This window comes from Dendropsophus ebraccatus, unplaced genomic scaffold (genome assembly GCF_027789765.1).
Source record: "Dendropsophus ebraccatus isolate aDenEbr1 unplaced genomic scaffold, aDenEbr1.pat pat_scaffold_644_ctg1, whole genome shotgun sequence".
Classification (NCBI taxonomy): Eukaryota; Metazoa; Chordata; class Amphibia; order Anura; family Hylidae; genus Dendropsophus; species Dendropsophus ebraccatus.
In genome coordinates this window covers 43,583-65,261 of record NW_027210243.1, presented here as the reverse complement: position 1 = coordinate 65,261, position 21,679 = coordinate 43,583, and the positions used below count along the sequence as shown (strand labels likewise).

Here is a 21,679-nt window from a genome sequence, read left to right as displayed (position 1 = left end):
ATTGAGCGCTATGAACTGGCTTCTCCCTTAAGTGAATCTTTTTATGAGTAATAAGATTAGGTTTCTGTGTAAAACATTTTCCACATTCTGAACATGAAAATGGCTTCTCACCCGTATGAGTTCTTTCATGTACAAAGAGCTTTGCTTTCTCAGTAAAACATTTTTCACATTCTGAACATGAAAAATGCTTTTTTGCAACAGGCGCATGAGTGATCATTGAGCGCTCTAAATTGGCTTCTCCCCGGAGTGAATCTTTTGATGTTAAACAACTTGATATTTCCGCATAAAACATTTCCCACATTCTAAACGTAAATATGGCTTCTCTCCTGTGTGAACTCTTTCATGTCTAATAAGTTTTGATTTATCAGAAAAACATTTTCCACATTCTGAACATGAAAATGGCTTCTGTCCTGTATGAGTTCTTTCATGTAAAGTGAGGTGTGCTTTTTGAGTTAAACATTTTCCACATTTTGAACATGAATATGGCTATAATCCTGTATGAGTTCTTTCATGTACAGTGAGCTGTCTTTTCCAAGCGAAACATTTTTTACATTCTGAACATGAAAATGGCTTCTCTCCTGTATGAGTTCTTTCGTGTAAAGTGAGCAGGTATTTAAAAGTAAAACATTTTCCACATTCTGAACATGAAAATGGCTTCTCTCCTGTATGAGTTCTTTCGTGTTTATTGAGCGACGATTTATCAGTAAAACATTTTCCACATTCTGAACATGAATATGGCTTCTCTCCCGTATGTGTTTTTTCATGTAGAGTGAGGTTTGATTTAAATGTAAAAAATTTTCCACATTCTGAACATGAAAATGGCTTCTCTCCCGTATGAGTTAATTCGTGTTTAATGAGCGTTGATTTAACATTAAAACATTTTCCACATTCTGAACATGAAAATGGCTTCTCCCCTGTGTGAATTCTTTGATGCTTAAACAAATTTGGTTTTTGATTAAAACATTTTCCACATTCTGAACATGAAAATGGCTTCTCCCCTGTGTGACTTCTTTCATGTAAAGCGAGCTGTGCTTTTCGATTAAAACATTTTCCACATTCTGAACATGAAAATGGCTTCTCCCCTGTGTGACTTCTTTCATGTAAAGCGAGGTATGATTTTTGAGTAAAAAATTTTCCACATTTTGAACATGAATATGGCTTCAATCCTGTATGAGTTCTTTCATGTTGAATAAGTCTTGATTTCTCAATAAAACATTTTCCACATTCTGTACATGAAAATGGCTTCTCCCCTGTGTGAATTCTTTGATGCGTAAACAAATTTGGTTTTTGATTAAAACATTTTCCACATTCTGAACATGAAAATGGCTTCTCTCCTGTATGAGTTCTTTCATGTTTAATAAGTGTTTTTTTCTGATTAAAACATTTTCCACATTCTGAACATGAAAATGGCTTCTCCCCTGTGTGACTTCTTTCATGTAAAGCAAGGGATGCTTTTTGAGTAAAAAATTTTCCACATTTTGAACATGAATATGGCTTCAATCCTGTATGAGTTCTTTCATGTTGAATAAGTTGTGATTTCTCAATAAAACATTTTCCACATTCTGTACATGAAAATGGCTTCTCCCCTGTGTGAATTCTTTGATGAATAAACAATTTTGCTTTCCAAGTAAAACATTTTCCACATTCTGAACATGAAAATGGCTTCTCTCCTGTATGAGTTCTTTCATGTTTAATAAGTGTTTGTTTCTGATTAAAACATTTTCCACATTCTGAACATGAAAATGGCTTCTCTCCTGTATGAGTTCTTTCATGTGTAGATAAATTTGATTTATCAATAAAACATTTTCCACATTCTGAACATGAAAATGGCTTCATTCCCGTATGGGTTCTTTCATGTAAAGTAAGCTTTGATTTGAAAGCAAAACATTTTCCACATTCTGAACATGAAAATGGCTTCTCTCCCGTATGACTTCTTTCATGTAAAGTAAGCTTTGATTTGAAAGGAAAACATTTCCCACATTCTGAACAAACTGCTTTGTCTCTTGTGTGAGTTTTTTGATGTTGCATGAGATGTGTTTTTTGTTTAAAAAATCTCTCACATTCTTGGCATGAAAATCTCTTCTCCTTATTGTGGTTAATCTCTGGTGGATCAGTAGCCAGGACGTGTATAACAGGATGAGACGGCAGATCTTTGCTGTGAGGGGCTGGGGGTATATCTGGGGGAATAGAAGGTTCTGCATATGTATCCTGGGTGATAGGATTTCCCTCTGATCTCCGGGGACACTCATCTGCCAATAGAAAAGAGATTACGTCTGAGTAATAACCTGGGAAATGTGTCATATATTTATCTGTAGATGTTTGTGTGACATCTTGTGCAGAATGTGACATCATGAAACAGATAACTTGCCGCAGACTCCGTCTCTTGTACCTCACCCCCCCCCCCCCCCCCCCCCCCCCCCCCCCCCCGCGATCCCACTTGAAGTTTCGCCGGTCCCATAGGCGCCATTCTATGGTCAGGCCAATTCCGTCGTCTGGCCAAAGAAGTAACATGTCAATTCTTTGGTCGGACGGCTGAACTGCCTGAGCCTAGAATGAAGCCTATGGGACGGCCAGATGTTCAAGTGGGAGCGCACATGGAATCTGCAGCAAGTTATCCGTGCGATTTCCGTGGTGTGCAAGGGCCCTTATGGTGACAGCAGCATGTTCCCAGCACTACACACCTCATCTATTCCGCTTGCTGTAAGTAATGTGCAGCGTTGTAGCCTTTGCATGCTTCCCAGAGTGTGGTCCCAGCTAAGCCTGTGGTTCCTGCCGCCTAAAGTCTCTGTCGGTGACTGCTGCCCCAATTTCAGCTGTAAATCCTGCTGTGTTTCTGCTTAGGTATCTCTAGCTGTGATGTCTCACTAGGGGTGTTACTATTATTCACACCCTTCGCAAAAGTCTGTACTTTTTGTGGTCCTAGTATAGTAAAAGTAGTATTAAGAGTTGACCACTAGATGTCGCTATATTTTGTATTGATGTATGGAAGCGGCACAGCTGAAGGATTGCAAAGGGTTGTTGCGTTTAAATGTACCAGAATCTCTGAACCAGTAGGATTTCTGCTTTCTTCTCTCCTATCAACTCTTCTCTCTATTCTTCTGTTGCACTCTTTTCACCCAATCACAGCGCACCCTACACGCTGTAGAGGAAGTTAGTCCCTTGGGTGGAGGAGGAGCAAGAGCTTTCTGTTCGGGACAGTGTGGAGAAAAGATGTAAACAAGATAGCTCTCCACAGCAGTCTTGTCCAGGCCCTGGCCCTCTGCCAGGTCCCCGAAGTTCAGTCTTAGCCAGTGCCCCGCATAGGTAGGACGCGGGACAGCACACTCTCACCAACTTTCCCTTCCGTACCCACACAAAGCACTATGCAATGTTAAACCTCTTAGGAGAGGACCAGCCAACATATAACTTCAACCCACGCCGTGTACAAGGAGAAGCCACAGAGCAGGACAGTATCCACTAAAAAGCCACAGATCTAAGAACTGATCCGGGTGGAGCAAAGTTGCAGTAAGCCTATGAACTCCATCTCGCAGCGCGGATGTCAGCAGGGAACCCTCAGCATTCCGCTCAGACCAGGTAATAAGGTCTGGGACCTGTGTCACCCATTAGTACGGTTCAGCCAACACTAGTGGGCATAAGGTGGTGTGGAGACTAAAGTACAGGTCAAAACACAGGCACAGGTGTTCTTCTTCTTCTACTACAAGTATTCTTCTATTGTATCCTCCGAAATCCCGGCACAGCACATTTCTACATGGGTTGAGACTCTCACGGCATCCTCCTCTCTGCTACTCTATCTCAGCACAACTCTACCGACACAACTATCTCCTACACTGCACTTATCTCACAGATCTGGTTTTCTTATGTGCAAGTCTGTATTGGAACTTTGTCAAGTGTATATTGAAGTCCTTCTGTATTACCTGCTGCACATTTACAGGTAGTAAACCAACTCAGCGTTATCTCAGAGTCTGTGATTATTCACTACCACCTGCACAGCATATACACCGCAACCTTGGGACACTTTCCCTTTCTGTGGATGGCGGGAGGGTCATTACATCCGGGAGGGTCATTACACCACTCTGGCCATCTGTGACTATATCATCCGTGACATTATCTCAAGGAACCCGGTAGCAACCCGGCAGGACACTGACCACAGGGGAAAAGGGTACATCCGGCCTTATCCACTAAAAGCAGGCGTGCCATCACACCTGTGTGCCCACCTGGCACTGGCGTCACGTGACAACATAATAAGGTTCGGCTGTATCTCGCCCATCCACCACCGGAGTGGCGTCACACTACAACACCTAGCAAGTGACCGGCCGTCCTCCGATATAACACCTCACGGGGGCACACCACATAGCTACACCTCGTCGCTTCAGCTAGCAAGCCAAGCGAGGGGGTCACCTGCCACAGCAAATCCAACCCACCTTGTGGCGAGCCTCAGTGAAGACCAGCAGCCCCTTAGCCCCCCCCTCCGCTCCCTGGTGAGGTCTACGCTATTGTTAGAGGTGGTTCGGTGGATTTCCAACTCCAGTCATTATAGTAGGCTTCAAACATGGATTGTCCGCAAGATCTCCTGAGTAGTCGCCCAGCAGACTCAGCAGATTGCACAGCAGTCAAAGCAAATGCCCACCATGTTACATCAGCTTGTTTTGGCTAAACAGGCTCCACCAGTGCCTCCATCACCTCCAGTGCCAATAGCACCTCCCTTACGGACAAATCTACACCTGGCATTGCCGTCTAATGGTGATGTGCAGAGGTTTCGTGTCACAATGCACCATGCAAATCACGTTCATGGCCAACCAATTCACCACAAAGGGCTCCAAGGGAAGGCTTTGGCCTGGGCAATTTCACTGTGAGATCGGGTTGAACCCATCACTGCTAATCTCCATGCCTTCCTATCGGAGTTCCGGTGTGTGTTCAAGGAGGCAGCTCGAGACTCATCCGTGGAGACCGCCCTCCTCAGTCTATGCCAACGGAACTCATCCGTTGGAGAATATGGAGTACAATACTGAACCCTGCCAGCTGAACTCAAATGGAATAATACTGCCCTAGTAGCCACCTTCAATAACGACTTTTACAATTGAGTGACCTCCTTGAATAAGGGCGATTCTTCTGGCCACTCGGATCAATGTCCGGTGCTTCGAGAGAGAGGAGGATCTCAGACGAGAACACAAGCTGCACCGTCCTTGCCTCACATTCCGGCTGCACCAGCTTTCCAGAAGCCGCCCACTCGTGGGTCTCCGTCAACGACTGAGGAGCAGGTAGAGACAAATTGCCTAACTCCTGAGGAGAGAACTCGCTGGTGAGGAGCATTTCCTCAGTCACCAGCAAGTTCCTACGCAATGTCGTCAAGGTCCAAACCAAACCATTAACCCTACAGGTGGGTCCCATGGTTGCAGCTCCATGCCCCTAGCCTGCACTGGAGGGTCGGAGAGATCTTGCGTTACCCCTTACCACCTCACTGGCCATACAATTGCCCCATAGAAATTCTTCCAGGCGCTATGCCCCCTCGTGGAAGAGTGTACCTGCTCTCGGTTTTCTAGAAACTGAAGCCATATCTGCTTATACCAAGGAGAATCTGCAGAAGGGCTTCATCTGTAAGTTCTCCTCTCCAGCCAGTTTTGGGTCCTCTTCGTCCAGAAGAAGGATGGTTCACTCCTTCCATGACTTCCTTCAACACCGAGGAGGGGCACTTCGAGTATCTGGTCATGTCCTTTGGCTTGTGCAATGCCTCAGCAGTCTTCCAGCCTCAGTATGTCTTTCTTACTTGACAAAGGGGTATCTTGCCCAGAAACGCGTTGCACATGAGACCAATAAAGTGTGACATTGTACCTACTGAATATTGAAGCCGTCCAGCGCCGTTCTTTTGGTCCCTGTGGCCCTCAACACAAATACTTGGACCTGACACCGGATCTCCATTTCAGCAGTATTCCAGGAATTTGTGAATGACATCTTTTGGGACCTCCGCTACACCGGTCATTGTCTATCTGGACGACATCCTGATCTACGGAGGAAGTGCATGTTCCATCAGTCCAGCCTCCCCTTTCTTGGCTACATCATCTCAGACCGTGGTCTGAAGATGGATCCTGTGAAACTTTTGGCGGTTCTTCAGTGGCTATACCCCATTGGACTACGAGCAATACAGCAGTTCTTGGGCTTTGCCAACTGTTATGTCCAATTCATTCTCCACTATTCCACCCTTGGTGTTGCAGATTGTGGCCCTGACCAAAATAGCTGCTAACCCAAAGCAGTGGCTGGTCGAAGCAGGGCAAGCGTTCACCAATTTGAAGTCTGCCTTTGCGTCAGCTCCTGTTCTGTCTCGCCCAGACCCCACTAGGCAATTTTTCTTGGAGGTAAATGCCTCTTCGCTGCGGGCTGGGGCCGTCCTTACCCAGAAGGACTTGTCAGGTTATAAAGAGAGTGGCGTCATCTCCTGGAAAGGGCGAAGCATCCAATTAACATTTTCACGGACCACAAGAATCTCCTTTATCTTCAGTCGGCCCAGCGACTTAATCCCTGGCAGGCCAGGTGGTCCCTCTTTTTCTCTCGGTTCAATTTTGTCATACACTTTCAACCAGCAGAGAGTAATGTGAAAGCGGACACCCTCTCCTCTCTCGAGCCTCTGATTGTTCTTTTGCCAGATGGACGCTTCTCGCCACATCATACCACCTGAATATCTGATCCAAGGGCCACCTCAGTTCTTCAAGATCTCCCTCCTGACAAGACCTTTATGCGCCCAGCGATCGTTAGAAGAATTCTAAAATAAGGTCATTCCTCCTTGATCGCCGGACATCCAGGAGTAGATAAGACCGGACAATTGATCTCTGGACACTACAGTCTTTCCAAGGACATAAAGGACTTTGTGGCCTCTTGCTCCATCTGTGCCCAAAACAAGACCTCCCGCCTTAAGCCAGTGGGTCTACTTCAGCCTTTGCCCATTCCAGATCATCCTTGAGCACATATTGCCATGGACTTATCAACCTTTCTCCTTCTGCAGGTAACACTGTCATCTAGGTGGTTACGGACTGGTTCTCCAAAATGTCCCATCTTGTGCCTCTTCATGGTCTGCCTTCTGCTCCTTGTCTGGACGGCCTTTTCCTCCAGCATATTTTTCACTTAAATGGCCTGTCTCTACATATAATTTCTGACAAGGGACCTCAATTAGTTTCCGGGTTTTGCCGTGCTCTCTAATCCTAGCTCTAAGTGAGACCAACTGGAAAGTCAACCAAGTTCTAGGAAATTATCTCCGTCATTTTGTTTCCGCTTGCCAGGACAACTGGTCTCCTTCCCTGGGCAGAGTTCTTATACAACAATCGAGTTCTACTGGCAATTCACCATTTTTTGTTGTCTACGGTCAACATCATTGCCCTTCATTGCCTCTCCCAACATCTTCTGATGTACCTGCCTTGGACGAGCTGGTCAAAGATTTTGTGTCCATATGGAAACAGACACACCAATACATGCCACTGGTCGGATGAAGTCTCAGGATGACAAGAAGAGGAGACCTGTCGTAAGCTTCTCTCCCAGTGACAAAGTCTGGTTACCTGCCAAGTAGGTGCGACTGCAGATTCTGAGTTACAAATTGTGCCCACGGTTTCTTGGACCATTCATGGATGGAGATGCATCAACCCAGTTACCTACAAGCTCCGTCTGCCTCCCACCATGCGAATCCCAAACACCTTCCACATCTCTCTCCTAAAACCGGTGGTCCTTAACTGTTTCTCGAGAAAGCCCATCTCTCCTCCTCCGCAAACAGTCTCATCTGACATCTACGCTGTCAATGACTTCTGGCCATGAAAACGGTTAGAGGGAAGACGGTTCTTTCTGGTAAACTAGAAGGATTTTGGTCCTGAAGAAAGAGCCTGGGAGCCAGAAGTCAACATCCTGGATCAGTAGCTTATCAGAGGTCCTCACAGGCAAGATAGAGGGGGAGGCTGAGGAAGAGGGGGTGCTTTCACAGCCGCGGCAGCATCCCAACCTCTGGGCCACCGCCACTGCTGCACTCGCTCCCTCTGTTGTCCCCTGCTCCTCCCCACTCAATGTCTGTGCATGTAATAACACAGACACCGAGCGGGGAACAAGGAGCAAGTCAGCGATGACCTGAAAGCGCTCGCTTGCTCGTAAATATTGGGGTAACAGACAGGCTGGTGGCAGCAAAGTATTGTGTATGCACCTTGTGCTTGGGAGTCTGGCAGCGGACGGTGGGTTACATGTATGACAACAGCTAGTGGGTCCTGACATAGCAAAGTTTTGTATTTGTGTTGGCTAGCAAACAGGGAGTCTTTGTGGCAAAGTGCGTGTCTAGGTGTGTGGAAGACGCCAGGTGCCGATTGATTTTAGAGTTATAGCCTGTGAGCGGGGCATAAAAGCATGAGGAACCCTGATTCCCGAACTCTCCGAATTCCCCGACCTCTTGCCCTTTCCCCTTTGTTCTTTTCCCCACCCTCTTGTCAGGTAACGGCCAGAGTTGTCGTGTCCGTGACCAGCGGTATTTCAATCGTATCTAATCTCAGATTTTCCCCCAGTGGCCACTCCGCTCCATTTATCAAGAGCCGCAGGTGTGTATATAGTGATGTGTATTACCTGCTGATGGGAGGGGCTGCTGATCCTCCAGCATCACATCCTTGTACTGATCCTTGTGTCCTTCTACAGAATTCCGCTCCTCCATTGAGAAATAGTCCGCCATATATACCTTAAAAGACAAGACAAGCTCACTTAGGGGTCACGTTACATGCTATCCATAGAAGTCTATGTAGATAGGAGGGGGAGGAGGAGGAAGAAGCTTCCGAGTGAGATAGATGTAAGAGACACAAACATGGCGGCCGCAGTATTATACATGTCCCAACAATGAAGCTGTAACACTCCGGGCTTATTCCCACCTTCCATGCACAGTCTGTAAATAAGGATGATGTGCTACAGAACCGAGATCAGAGTTCCCGGCATCATGTATCATTGTGATGCCGGGAACTCTGAAACTCTGGAACTCCTAGCATATAATAATTAGGGATGAGAAACTTTACAGTAAGGGTGGCTTCACACATACCGGATTAGCAACGGATTTCACGCTGTGAGTTTGCAGCAAAATCCGCTGCGAATCCTGGTACTGTCACTTCAGTGGGGTTACATACTCGCAGCGGCTGCATGTGAGACTCCCGGCTTCCGTCAGTCCCGCTCAGCCAATCAGTGACTGCCGCGGGCCCGTGCACTGATTTGCTGAGCCGGACCGATGGGAGCCTCACATGCAGCCGCGGGGTCGAGCAGGTAATATATGCTGTGGGCTCCGGGAGGGGGGTTAAAGGGGCTGTGAAATACTCGCAGTGGAAAGAAAATTCGGCTCCAGATATGTAACCTCATTGACGTGACAGTACCAAGATTTGCAGCGGATTTCGCTGCAAACTCGATTTCACGCTGCGAATCCGGTACGTGTGAAGCTACCCTAAGAACAAAGTGAAACACTTCGTGAGGATTGGCTGGCAGCTTCTCACACTGCTGGCTTTTAAATCTGAGCCGCTCCGTGCTGCTCCGCTCTGGGTGCCAGGAAAAGCTGGATCCAGTCCTGGGAAAAATCTACCAGTTTCTTAGGACTGGATCCAGCTGTTCCCAGCACCTGGGAAGGACTGGCACAGACTTCAAAGCCAGCAGTCTGAGAAGCTGTTGGCCGATCCTCATCCCTAATAATGATACCTGATACTGGGAGTTCTGCATTCAGCCCGTAGCACATCTTCCGTACACAGACCCTAATAACGGAATGTACTACCGCCTCCTAAGAAGGAAGAGTCGTGGCATTACGGGAATCCATCTGTTAAGGATGTGATATTTTGTATATTCAGTGAAGCCATTACAATACGGCGCTGACCTTCTAAACACCTAAAGATGTCACATTCTGTAAAGCTTATGTAAGTAACACTACTGCTATGGCTAGGTTCACACTGCGTTTTCAGCATCCGTTTAACAGATACGTTTTTTTAACGTCCAGAAAAATAGGGTCAGCAATGTTTTTTGGTCCGTCAAAAAAAACGGATCCGTTTTTTTTATAATGGAAGTCAATTGAAAAACAGATGCACACAAATGAATCCGTTTTTTGCAATCCGTTTTTCATGCGGTTTTTTGCAAAAAACGGATGCGTTAAACGGATGCTCAAAACGCAGTGTGAACCTGCCCACATTACCCTCCACTGCCCGACTAATACATTACCTGCCCACATAACCCACCTCTGCCCAGCTAAATCTAAGAGTAATGTAACAGGTACATAGACCCACTATGCCGTCCATTATCCCACATTCTCACACTGAATAAGCTATTTCCAAGTGATTAAATGTACCAGGTAAGTAGATTCACTTGGATTTAGACGCGACCGTAACTTCTGCCCATAGATCCACAGGACCTGCCGTGATGTCACAGTCAATTGATCAGTCACATGGAGGAGGAGGAGTCACATGATCAGGGGCTGCTGCTGAGTGTATGCAGGACTCTGCTGTGCTGGATGTACATGTAGCTGAGCTGTATATATGTAATGTACATGTAGCTGAGCTGTATGTGTGTAATGTACATGTAGCTGAGCTGTATGTGTGTGTAATGTACATGTAGCTGAGCTGTATATGTGTGTAATGTACATGTAGCTGAGCTGTATGTGTGTAATGTACATGTAGCTGAGCTGTATATGTGTGTAATGTACATGTAGCTGAGCTGTATATGTGTGTAATGTACATGTAGCTGAGCTGTATGTGTGTAATGTACATGTAGCTGAGCTGTATGTGTGTAATGTACATGTAGTTGAGCTGTATGTGTGTAATGTACATGTAGTTGAGCTGTATGTGTAATGTACATGTAGCTGAGCTGTATGTGTAATGTACATGTAGCTGAGCTGTATATATGTGTAATGTACATGTAGCTGAGCTGTATATGTGTAATGTACATGTAGCTGAGCTGTATGTGTGTAATATACATGTAGCTGAGCTGTATATGTGTAATGTACATGTAGCTGAGCTGTATGTGTGTACTGTACATGTAGCTGAGCTGTATATGTGTGTAATGTACATGTAGCTGAGCTGTATATATGTGTAATGTACATGTAGCTGAGCTGTATATGTGTAATGTACATGTAGCTGAGCTGTATATGTGTGTAATGTACATGTAGCAGAGCTGTATGTGTGTAATGTACATGTAGCTGAGCTGTATGTGTGTAATGTACATGTAGCTGAGCTGTATGTGTGTAATGTACATGTAGCTGAGCTGTATGTGTGTAATGTACATGTAGCTGAGCTGTATATGTGTAATATACATGTAGCTGAGCTGTATGTGTGTAATGTACATGTAGCTGAGCTGTATATGTGTAATGTACATGTAGCTGAGCTGTATATGTGTAATGTACATGTAGCTGAGCTGTATATGTGTGTAATGTACATGTAGCTGAGCTGTATATGTGTAATGTACATGTAGCTGAGCTGTGTATGTGTAATGTACATGTAGCTGAGCTGTATATATGTAATGTACATGTAGCTGAGCTGTGTATGTGTAATGTACATGTAGCTGAGCTGTATATATGTGTAATGTACATGTAGCTGAGCTGTATGTGTGTAATGTGTGTGGAGCAGAGCTGTGTATGTGTGTAATGTACATGTAGCTGAGCTGTATGTGTGTGGAGCAGAGCTGTGTGTATGTGTGTGCCGTGCCCCAGCACAGAGGTGCCACTAAGGGGGAAATTTATCTAGGTCTTGGTGAATAATTGGATTTTTCACCCATTTTTGGCCTAAGTTCTATTTATGAACCAGTATTTGACAGGCGAATATTTATTAGATGCGACTTTTTTTAATCTGCCTGTTTGAGTATTCACCCAAAAGTTCGTATAACCCGGGATTAGCGCCCAATTTATCATTTGCAACTTTTTTAGTCGCACAAACAGGTGCAGGCCTACGTCTGGTCAGTACCAGGTGAATATAATTGCGACTTTTTTTGTGGCTTTTTACTGAGATACATTCACTATGGCAGTGCTACATTTAATGAATCAGGCTCAGGCTATTGGAACAAAATACACACCAATCCCCATTAGAAGAGTTGCGCACATTAGACTCCTTCATAAATGTCCCCCTAACACTTTATTGCACCTGGGCCAAGTAACTCCCTCAGGTTCCCACAGTGGGATGAGGCTTATGTGTACTGATTGTTATTCCCCACTAGGTGTCGCTGCTGTATTTACTGTATGTGTTGTATTGAGCACGGCTGAAGGAAGCATTGGGTTAAACTGTTCATGTCACATGATTGTTTCCCTCCTGTCACAGGTGCAGGTATTTACCCTCCTTTTCTTTCTCGTATCCCGGTTCTTTCACACACACACACACACACACACACAGCCCCACCAATCACCCACTAGCTTAGTTTGTCTCTATAAAAAGGAGTTAGTTCCTGGTGGGAAGAATTCTCTAGTCAGTTCAGTGAGAGAGAGCAACACAGGAGCACAGTTCCTGCTACAGTGAGGCCAGGGCCTGGCTCCAGCCAGGACCCTTGTCAGGGACCAAGTGACTTTATTCTTTTAAGCAAGTAACCATCTCTAGCATGCAGTGCTAGATCCCTCAGAAGGAAAGGGTGTACTCTGAGGATCACCATATCCACACCAGGGATACTCTCTACAAGACACAGGGCAGCATACCTGAGGCTATGTACTGACCCCAGTAGGACAAAGCTGCAGTTAAAGCCTACGTATCCTACTGTAACGCATGGTTATTCTGGAGAACCTTGGAAAGTCTGCTTAACCCAGCGCAGGGACCTGGGACCTTGTAATACCCTAGCAGGACAGGTACTCAGACACTGTAGGGCATAAGGCGGTCAGATCAAAGTATACTATACGTGAGTATGAGTATTTTCTTCTGTTCTTCACTATGCTATCCCAGCAGAGTACACAGCTACATTTGACAGGACCCTCCAGACGCTCCTCTACTCCACTTTCCCCTGGTTCACAAACTTCCTCTAAATCTTGCCTGCACCTGCAGTTACCCAAGTATTCTGATTGTATTGCACTGAAGACCCTAAAGAGGACCTGTCAGATGGGATGCCGTGGCAGAGCCCAACCGACTCCCGGCATGATTTTAGTTGGTTGGGGTGGCTTTAATTTAACACCTAGAAACTTCAGCCGTCCCTGCCGGACATCTGGGATCGATCGGCCCCCACCTCAGGAATTCACTCAAGGAAGTTCTTTGTTCTCCAGCCAGGATTCGCCATTGAAACCTACTACTTTCCCATCATTTTTGGGACTCTGAGACTTGCAACCACAGAGACATTCTTAAGATATTTGTAAGATTCTTGCCTTATGCTTCTTGTGATTGATATCCTACTCATATGATTTCTGTGCCTCCTTTGTGAAGAATTACATACACCATATTTTACCTAAAAGCTTTTTCCTGCCAGCACAATCTCCTTTTAACCTCATCTTTACCGCACCCTCCCTAGACGTCCCGCTCCTGGACCCGGTCCCTGGGTGGAGAAATCACGGCCCGAAGCTGAGCGCACGCGTTATGCAAAGCAGTAGAGATGATCTGTATATGTGTAATGTACATGTAGCTGAGCTGTATATGTGTAATGTACATGTAGCTGAGCTGTATGTGTGTAATGTACATGTAGCTGAGCTGTATATGTGTGTAATGTACATGTAGCTGAGCTGTATATGTGTGTAATGTACATGTAGCTGAGCTGTATATGTGTGTAATGTATATGTAGCTGAGCTGTATGTGTGATATATATGCCTGCAGCAATCTCCCACCTATAAGGCACCATAGACAGCTGGGTAGGATATATGAAGCTATTACTCACAGAGCACAGTGTCAGATCCGGAGCGTGTTCCCTTCTTCCTCTGTATTTCTCACCACTCAGCTGGGCGCTCAGGACTCTTCAGCAATCTGCTCTCCTCTTGTACAATGTCCCTACGTGTTTCCCGCTTTACCAGCAATCATCAGGGGATAATTCACACAACAAGGAAAGCAGGTCTGTGCCGCACTGATGTCGCCCGAACACTGAGCTACACACAGTAACTTCTATCTGGAATCTCAGCTGCTACATCCCCATCCCCAACACATTCTTATTCTGTGACAGCCCACCACCCCCCTCCCCCCCCCCCCCCCTCCAGCACTGCTTCCTGGAGAAACTTTTTATTTAAGCTGTATATGTGTAATGTACATGTAGCTGAGCTGTATGTGTGTAATGTACATGTAGCTGAGCTGTATGTGTGTAATGTACATGTAGCTGAGCTGTATGTGTGTAATGTACATGTAGCTGAGCTGTATATGTGTAATGTACATGTAGCTGAGCTGTATATGTGTGTAATGTACATGTAGCTGAGCTGTATATGTGTAATGTACATGTAGCTGAGCTGTATGTGTGTAATGTACATGTAGCTGAGCTGTATGTGTGTAATGTACATGTAGCTGAGCTGTATATGTGTAATGTACATGTAGCTGAGCTGTATATGTGTAATGTACATGTAGCTGAGCTGTATGTGTGTAATGTACATGTAGCTGAGCTGTATATGTGTAATGTACATGTAGCTGAGCTGTGTATGTGTGTAATGTACATGTAGCTGAGCTGTATATGTGTAATGTACATGTAGCTGAGCTGTATATGTGTAATGTACATGTAGCTGAGCTGTATGTGTGTAATGTACATGTAGCTGAGCTGTATGGGTGTAATGTACATGTAGCTGAGCTGTATATGTGTAATGTACATGTAGCTGAGCTGTATGTGTGTAATGTACATGTAGCTGAGCTGTATGTGTGTAATGTACATGTAGCTGAGCTGTATATGTGTAATGTACATGTAGCTGAGCTGTGTATGTGTGTAATGTACATGTAGCTGAGCTGTATGTGTGTAATGTACATGTAGCTGAGCTGTATGTGTGTAATGTACATGTAGCTGAGCTGTATATGTATCAAACCAAAAAGATCCACAAGGGATCACAAAAAATGCAGGACAGTCATAAAGGAATATAATTGTAATCTTTATTCAAAATATTTCTTATTAAAAAATGACATAAATATGAAGGGATGGAAACATAACCAAATACATACATTAGTGAGGGGACATGACAAGATATTTTATGGAATCATATATTGCACATACATGAAAATAAATAGAGCTAAATTAACTGTGGCAATGCAGGCAACCTCCACTGTGTAGTAAGCGATGTAAACAATTGTAAATAGCAGCAAGAAAATAAATATATATATATATATAGTAGATATACACAGAGAATCCTATATTAAATCACAGTTGCTCAATGAGCAACATGTGCAGGTAGCGTCACCAAAGGTATATAGTATATATATATGGACAATAGGAGGATGCGTGCACTGCAACAGGTCCCACTCACCTACTCACCCTACGCACGTTTCGCGTGGCTCGCTTTGTCAAGGGATATGAGTAGTGAGGGGAAACCTAATTCTTTTATTCTAGATGTGGCCAATCATAATACTCCAACACAGGTGAGATAACTCACCTTAGTAATAACAACAGACCCAGGAGACCAACATGGCGGAGAAAACAGAAAGTGCGCGCCGATCATGTGATGCGGCGCATCATACCTAACCGGAAGTGATGTCGGCATAGTCAGGTCACATGACCGCAAATGCGACCATGTGACCGAAAAAACACATGACCAGAGGATTAAAGATAAAAGATGAAAACAAAAGAAAAAATAGAACGGCGGATGGCTATATCCAAATAGATTAGAACGAGGACTCGTCCCCTATCACACAAGATCCCATTTGTTGCTGTGACCAACTCAAACTAATACGCATGCGCACACGCACCTATCAGTTCGTAGTAACACATAAATATGCAATGCAATGGCCAACAGACAACGATTATCCACATATCAAACCCGAACACCAAATTACATGAATGACAAGTGAAAAGTGTGAATAAGGTGCACAGTGCTCAGTGCAAACATGAAGTGCCAAAAATAAAAACCAAACAAACCAAAATAAAGTGCATACTTACCACAATATCTCAAACAATTAATATTACCTAAAATATCTAATAGATTAAATACAAAATTATATAAAAAATATATGAGAAATATATATCACCAAGATTATATATAAATATACATGAATAATCCGTGTTACATGTAAAAGTGCCAAGTGCAAATCATTGATATTGTATTTAGCACATATATCTAAGTGCCATCTGAATATAAAACAATTATATACGAGTATACTTATTCCTACTCCATGTATATTAAAAAAATAAATAAATATATATACACACCTATACAATATACAGAATACATGTAAATGTGCAAATCTAAAGTGCATTATATGATCACATCAAGTGCGCACTGAGCACTGTGCACCTTATTCACACTTTTCACTTGTCATTCATGTAATTTGGTGTTCGGGTTTGATATGTGGATAACATGATCGGCGCGCACTTCCTGTTTTCTCCGCCATGTTGGTCTCCTGGGTCTGTTGTTATTACTAAGGTGAGTTATCTCACCTGTGTTGGAGTATTATGATTGGCCACATCTAGAATAAAAGAATTAGGTTTCCCCTCACTACTCATATCCAGGGCCATTTTAATACATTGGTGGGCCCAGTGCACAGCCCTCAAGAGTGGGCCCCCCCTTCCCTTTTGGCACATTGTATAATGTACTGAATTTGCCCCCACACTGTATCAAGAGCCCCAATACATACAGTAGTTACCTTATAACACTATTTCCACCATACAGTGATTACATATTACATAAAAACTGCACTAAACAAAACAGAAAGATATCACCAATGATACCATTACATAATACCGCCCTAACACTACAATCCTATAACAGAGTGCAGTTACATCCAGTGACTCACCGGGGGCGTCTTCTCTGATCAGAGTCTGTCACCTTTTCTTTTTCTCTCCATCCAGCCTGGGCCACCTTGAAGTCTTCTCCTGGCTGTGAATCTTCTCTCCAGAATCTGCCAGACAAATATTTTAGGCTCCAACACATACAGTAGTTAGGTCCCTTGTACCCCTATACAGTAGTTACACCCCTCTGTACCCTACATAGTTACACCCCTCTGTGCCTCCATAGTTTTAAGGTGTCCCTGTAGTATATAGCCCCTCATGTGCTCCTCCAGTTATATACAGCCCTCCTGTGCGCTCCCCCATTAGTATATAGCCCCCCTGTGCACTCTCCCCAGTAGTATATAGCCCCCTGTGCTCACCCACAATAGTGTATAGCCCCCCTGTGCTCTCCCACAATAGTATATAGCCCCCCTGTGCTATAGCCCCCTGTGCTCTCCCCCAATAGTATATAGCCCCCCTGTGCTCTCCAATAGTATATAGACCCCTATGCTCTCCCACAATAGTATATAGCCCCCCTGTGCTCTCCCCCAATAGTATATAGCCCCCCTGTGCTCTCCCCAATAATATATAGCCCCCTGTGCTCTCCCCAATAGTATATAGCCCCCCTGTGCTCTCCATAATATATAGCCCCCCTGTGCTCTCCCCCATAGTATATAGACCCCTGTGCTCCCCAATAGTATATAGACCCCTGTGCTCCCCAATAGTATGTAGCTCCCTGTGATCCCCAATAGTATATAGCTCCCCTGTGCTCCCCAACAGTATATAGCCCCCTGTGCTCCCCAATAGCATATAGCTCCCCTGTACTCCTCCATAGTATATAGCCCCCTGTGCTCCCCCATAGTATATAGCCCCCTGTGCTCCCCCATAGTATATAGCCCCCTGTGCTCCCCAGTAGTATATAGCCCCCTGTGCTCCCCCATAGTATATAGCCCCCTGTGCTCCCCAGTAGTATATAGCCCCCTGTGCTCCCCAGTAGTATATAGCTCCCCAGTAGTATATAGCTCCCCTGTGCTCCCCCATAGTATATAGCTTCCATGTGTTCCCCATAGTATATAGCCCCCTGTGCTCCCCAATAGTATATAGCCCCCTGTGCTCCCCCATAGTATATAGCTCCCCTGTGCTCCCCCATAGTATATAGCTCCCCCATAGTATATAGCTCCCCTGTGCTCCCTGATAGTATATAGCTCCCCTGTGCTCCCCCATAGTATATAGCTCCCCCATAGTATATAGCTCCCCTGTGCTCCCCCATAGTATATAGCTCCCCCATAGTATATAGCTCCCCTGTGCTCCCTGATAGTATATAGCTCCCCTGTGCTCCCCCATAGTATATAGCTCCCCCATAGTATATAGCTCCCCTGTGCTCCCTGATAGTATATAGCTCCCCTGTGCTCCCCCATAGTATATAGCTCCCCTGTGCTCCCTGATAGTATATAGCTCCCCTGTGCTCCCCAGTAGTATATAGCTCCCCTCTGCTCCCCGATAGTATATAGCTCCCCTGTGCTCCCCAATAGTATATAGCCCCCTGTGCTCCCCCATAGTATATAGCCCCCTGTGCTCCCCCATAGTATATAGCCCCCTGTGCTTCCCCATAGTATATAGCCCCCTGTGCTCCCCCATAGTATAAAGCCCCCTGTGCCCCCCCATAGTATATAGCTCCCCTGTGCTCCCCCATAGTATATAGCTCCCCCATAGTATATAGCTCCCCTGTGCTCCCTGATAGTATATAGCTCCCCTGTGCTCCCCCATAGTATATAGCTCCCCTGTGCTCCCTGATAGTATATAGCTCCCCTGTGCTCCCCAGTAGTATATAGCTCCCCTGTGCTCCCCAATAGTATATAGCCCCCTGTGCTCCCCCATAGTATATAGCCCCCTGTGCTCCCCCATAGTATATAGCCCCCTGTGCTTCCCCATAGTATATAGCCCCCTGTGCTCCCCCATAGTATAAAGCCCCCTGTGCCCCCCCATAGTATATAGCCCCCTGTGCTCCCGAATAGTATATAGCCCCCTGTGCTCCCCCATAGTATAAAGCCCCCTGTGCCCCCCCATAGTATATAGCCCCCTGTGCCCCCCATAGTATATAGCCCCCTGTGCCCCCCATAGTATATAGCCGCCCCCCCCCCCCCATAGTATATAGCCCCCTGTGCTCCCGAATAGTATATAGCTCCCCCTCCCATATAACATTGAAAAAAACAAACACTGTTACTCACCCGGGTCCTCGCGTTCCTCTTCTCTTCCCTCCTGTGGCCGCACTTCCTGCAGTCACAAGAGGCTGCACTCCCCTTACCCTCGCGCCGACGCTCCAGTGACGTCTGCCGCTAGAGGGAGAGTGCGGCCTCTTGTGACTGCAGGAAGTGCGGCCACAAGAGTGACTGACAGGGAGGGAGCCAATGGCTCTCTCTCTGTCAGTGTCGCTGCTGCTGCGGCGCTGAAGCGCCGCAGCAGCAGCGGGCGGGGGCAGCGGCGGACGGGGGGGCCCTGCAGGGGGCGCCATGGAGGGGTAAGTAGATTACCCATCCATGGCGCTCCCCCCTGACAGGCTGGTGGCCGGAGCCCTGTGCGACCGCATTGGTCGCACATAGCAACGGCCGGCCTGCTCGGGGGGGCTCCTTTAACCAGTGGGCCCGGTGCACGTGCACCATGTGCCCTCTGGTTAAAGCGGCCCTGCTCATATCCCTTGACAAAGCGAGCCACGCAAAACGTGCGTAGGGTGAGTAGGTGAGTGGGACCTGTTGCAGTGCACGCATCCTCCTATTATCCATATATATATACTATATACCTTTGGTGACGCTACCTGCACATGTTGCTCATTGAGCAACTGTGATTTAATATAGGATTCTTTGTGTATATCTACTATATATATATATATTTATTTATTTTCTTGCTGCTATTTACAATTGTTTACATCGCTTACTACACAGTGGAGGTTGCCTGCATTGCCACAGTTAATTTAGCTCTATTTATTTTCATGTATGTGCAATATATGATTCCATAAAATATCTTGTCATGTCCCCTCACTAATGTATGTATTTGGTTATGTTTCCATCCCTTCATATTTATGTCATTTTTTAATAAGAAATATTTTGAATAAAGATTACAATTATATTCCTTTATGACTGTCCTGCATTTTTTGTGATCCCTTGTGGATCTTTTTGGTTTGATATATATTCTTTTGTGCGTTAAGGACCCAAAAAAATTTTTGGGCATTCTATTTAGGTTATTGATTTTGTCTGTGTTCTTCACAGTTTTCTTTGCCCTAAGAAATGGATTTCAGGATCCGTGATCGATCCTGGGCAACACGTTTGGACAATGCATTCGGGACTGAAACAGCCCAAACACCGGATATGATGCAGAGAGAGACACTAAAAGGTACACTAAAGAATTTACTCCACCGGAGAACGAAAACATGGTGGAATAAGGCGTCTTTGGAGAATTATCTCCTTAAAGGGATTATCCCTCGGGATTGAGGGTACAAGTTTTCCCATCCTTTTCTGTAGAAAATGAGAATATTGGAGACAGATGGGAGGAGGCATGTACAACTTGCTCTAAACAGTTTTTGCAGCTCATTATTGAGCTAAATTCTAAAACATTGGAGGATGTGGAATTAGAAATCGAGAGGATTCAGAACCAACTAACGGCCGACCAATCACAGGAGGAAATTGAAAAAATGCGCAAAGAGATGGACGAATGGTTTAATGACTGGGAGAAAACGATCCAAGGAATAAAGGTCAAAAAATACCAAAGAGACCTAGCTGATTTTACTTCTAAACGGGCGTATCGATGGCGACAACAGAAATTTAAGATCACCAGGTCTATGTCTATTACATCTGTATCCTGGAGGGGAATCTAATCTATCATCTACATGAAAATAGAGGCAACAAACGGAAATGGGAACATAAACACCATGGCAATCAAAAGAGGACACCAAGGCGTGAGGGGAGTGATCAACGTCCATCATCCTCAAAGGTAATCAATTTATCTTCCATTACCCTTTCCAAGTCACAACTGGAGGTCCTTGAATATGGCTTAACATTCTCACCTGTGGCCAATTTTGATTGTTTTACAGCCATAAAAGACTTACAACTATTTGGGAGAAAGTTGTTTTACAAAAAGACTTTCTCTGATGGAAAAAAGGCGGATACAGTGTTTTCTACTCGGGAAGAGCAACAAGCTATACATACACTTGTGGAACTACTAAATGAACAAGAGATGGACACCCCATCAGATACACCAGGTAAGTTTCCCAAATCCACTAGGTTTCCAATGTTATCCTTGTGTCCAGCCATTTATTACTTTTGTGAAGTTGGTGACAGCCGAATTTGAAAAGATCTCTATGATTCCCAATCAGGATAATCTTAATCATGCCCAACGCCGTGCGTTACAGGAACTGTCTCAGATGAAAGAGGTCGTCATAAAACCCTCCGACAAGGGGGGCAATGTGGTCATTTGGCCTGCCCCCCTGTATGATAAAGAAATGCTGAGGCAGTTGAGAGATATAACATGCTACAAAAAACTTACCTTTAATCCCCTTCTTTCTTACAAGGGCCAACTTGAAGGACTCCTGGCATCAGCGGTGGGACAAGGCATCTTGACATCTGCTGAGAAAAAAGCATTGACAGTGGAGTCGCCGACAATCTCAACAATATATTTATTACCCAAGGTACATAAAGACCTTAACAATCCTCCGGGGAGGCCTATTGTGTCAGGGAATAACAATCTGTGTGAGCCCCTGTGTAAATACATAGATTACATCTTACGTCCCCTTGTGGAAGTCCTGCCATCCTATATCAAGGATACAAGTGATTTCTTGGCCAAAATGGACGGAGTACAACTTGATGACAATATGCTCATC

The 21,679-nt window shown here is 45.2% G+C and overlaps 2 protein-coding genes across 6 annotated transcripts in view; both read right to left on the bottom strand.

The window, feature by feature from the left end:
- The window catches only part of LOC138778148 (gastrula zinc finger protein XlCGF71.1-like), a 3,442-nt gene extending 2,972 nt beyond the window's left edge, over positions 1–470 (bottom strand). The window contains exon 1 of the mRNA XM_069956412.1: positions 8–470. Coding sequence (XP_069812513.1) covers positions 8–301 — 294 coding nt within the window. The 5' untranslated portion in view covers positions 302–470. The remainder of the gene's footprint in view (positions 1–7) is intronic.
- Positions 1–21,416, bottom strand: part of LOC138778147 (zinc finger protein 585A-like) — a 37,881-nt gene extending 16,465 nt beyond the window's left edge. Inside the window, exons 1-3 of one of the 5 annotated variants that reach the window (XM_069956410.1) lie at positions 10,319–10,381; positions 8,581–8,689; positions 695–2,249 (exon numbers count right to left, since the gene is read on the bottom strand). In XM_069956410.1, coding sequence (XP_069812511.1) covers positions 695–2,249; positions 8,581–8,683 — 1,658 coding nt within the window. In that variant the 5' untranslated portion in view covers positions 8,684–8,689; positions 10,319–10,381. Of the gene's footprint in view, positions 1–694; positions 2,250–8,580; positions 8,690–10,284; positions 10,382–13,800; positions 14,003–21,345 lie in introns of those variants that run through there. The other 4 variants (XM_069956408.1, XM_069956407.1, XM_069956409.1 and 1 more) reach the window with 4 other exon arrangements.
- Positions 21,417–21,679: the final 263 nt, after the last annotated feature.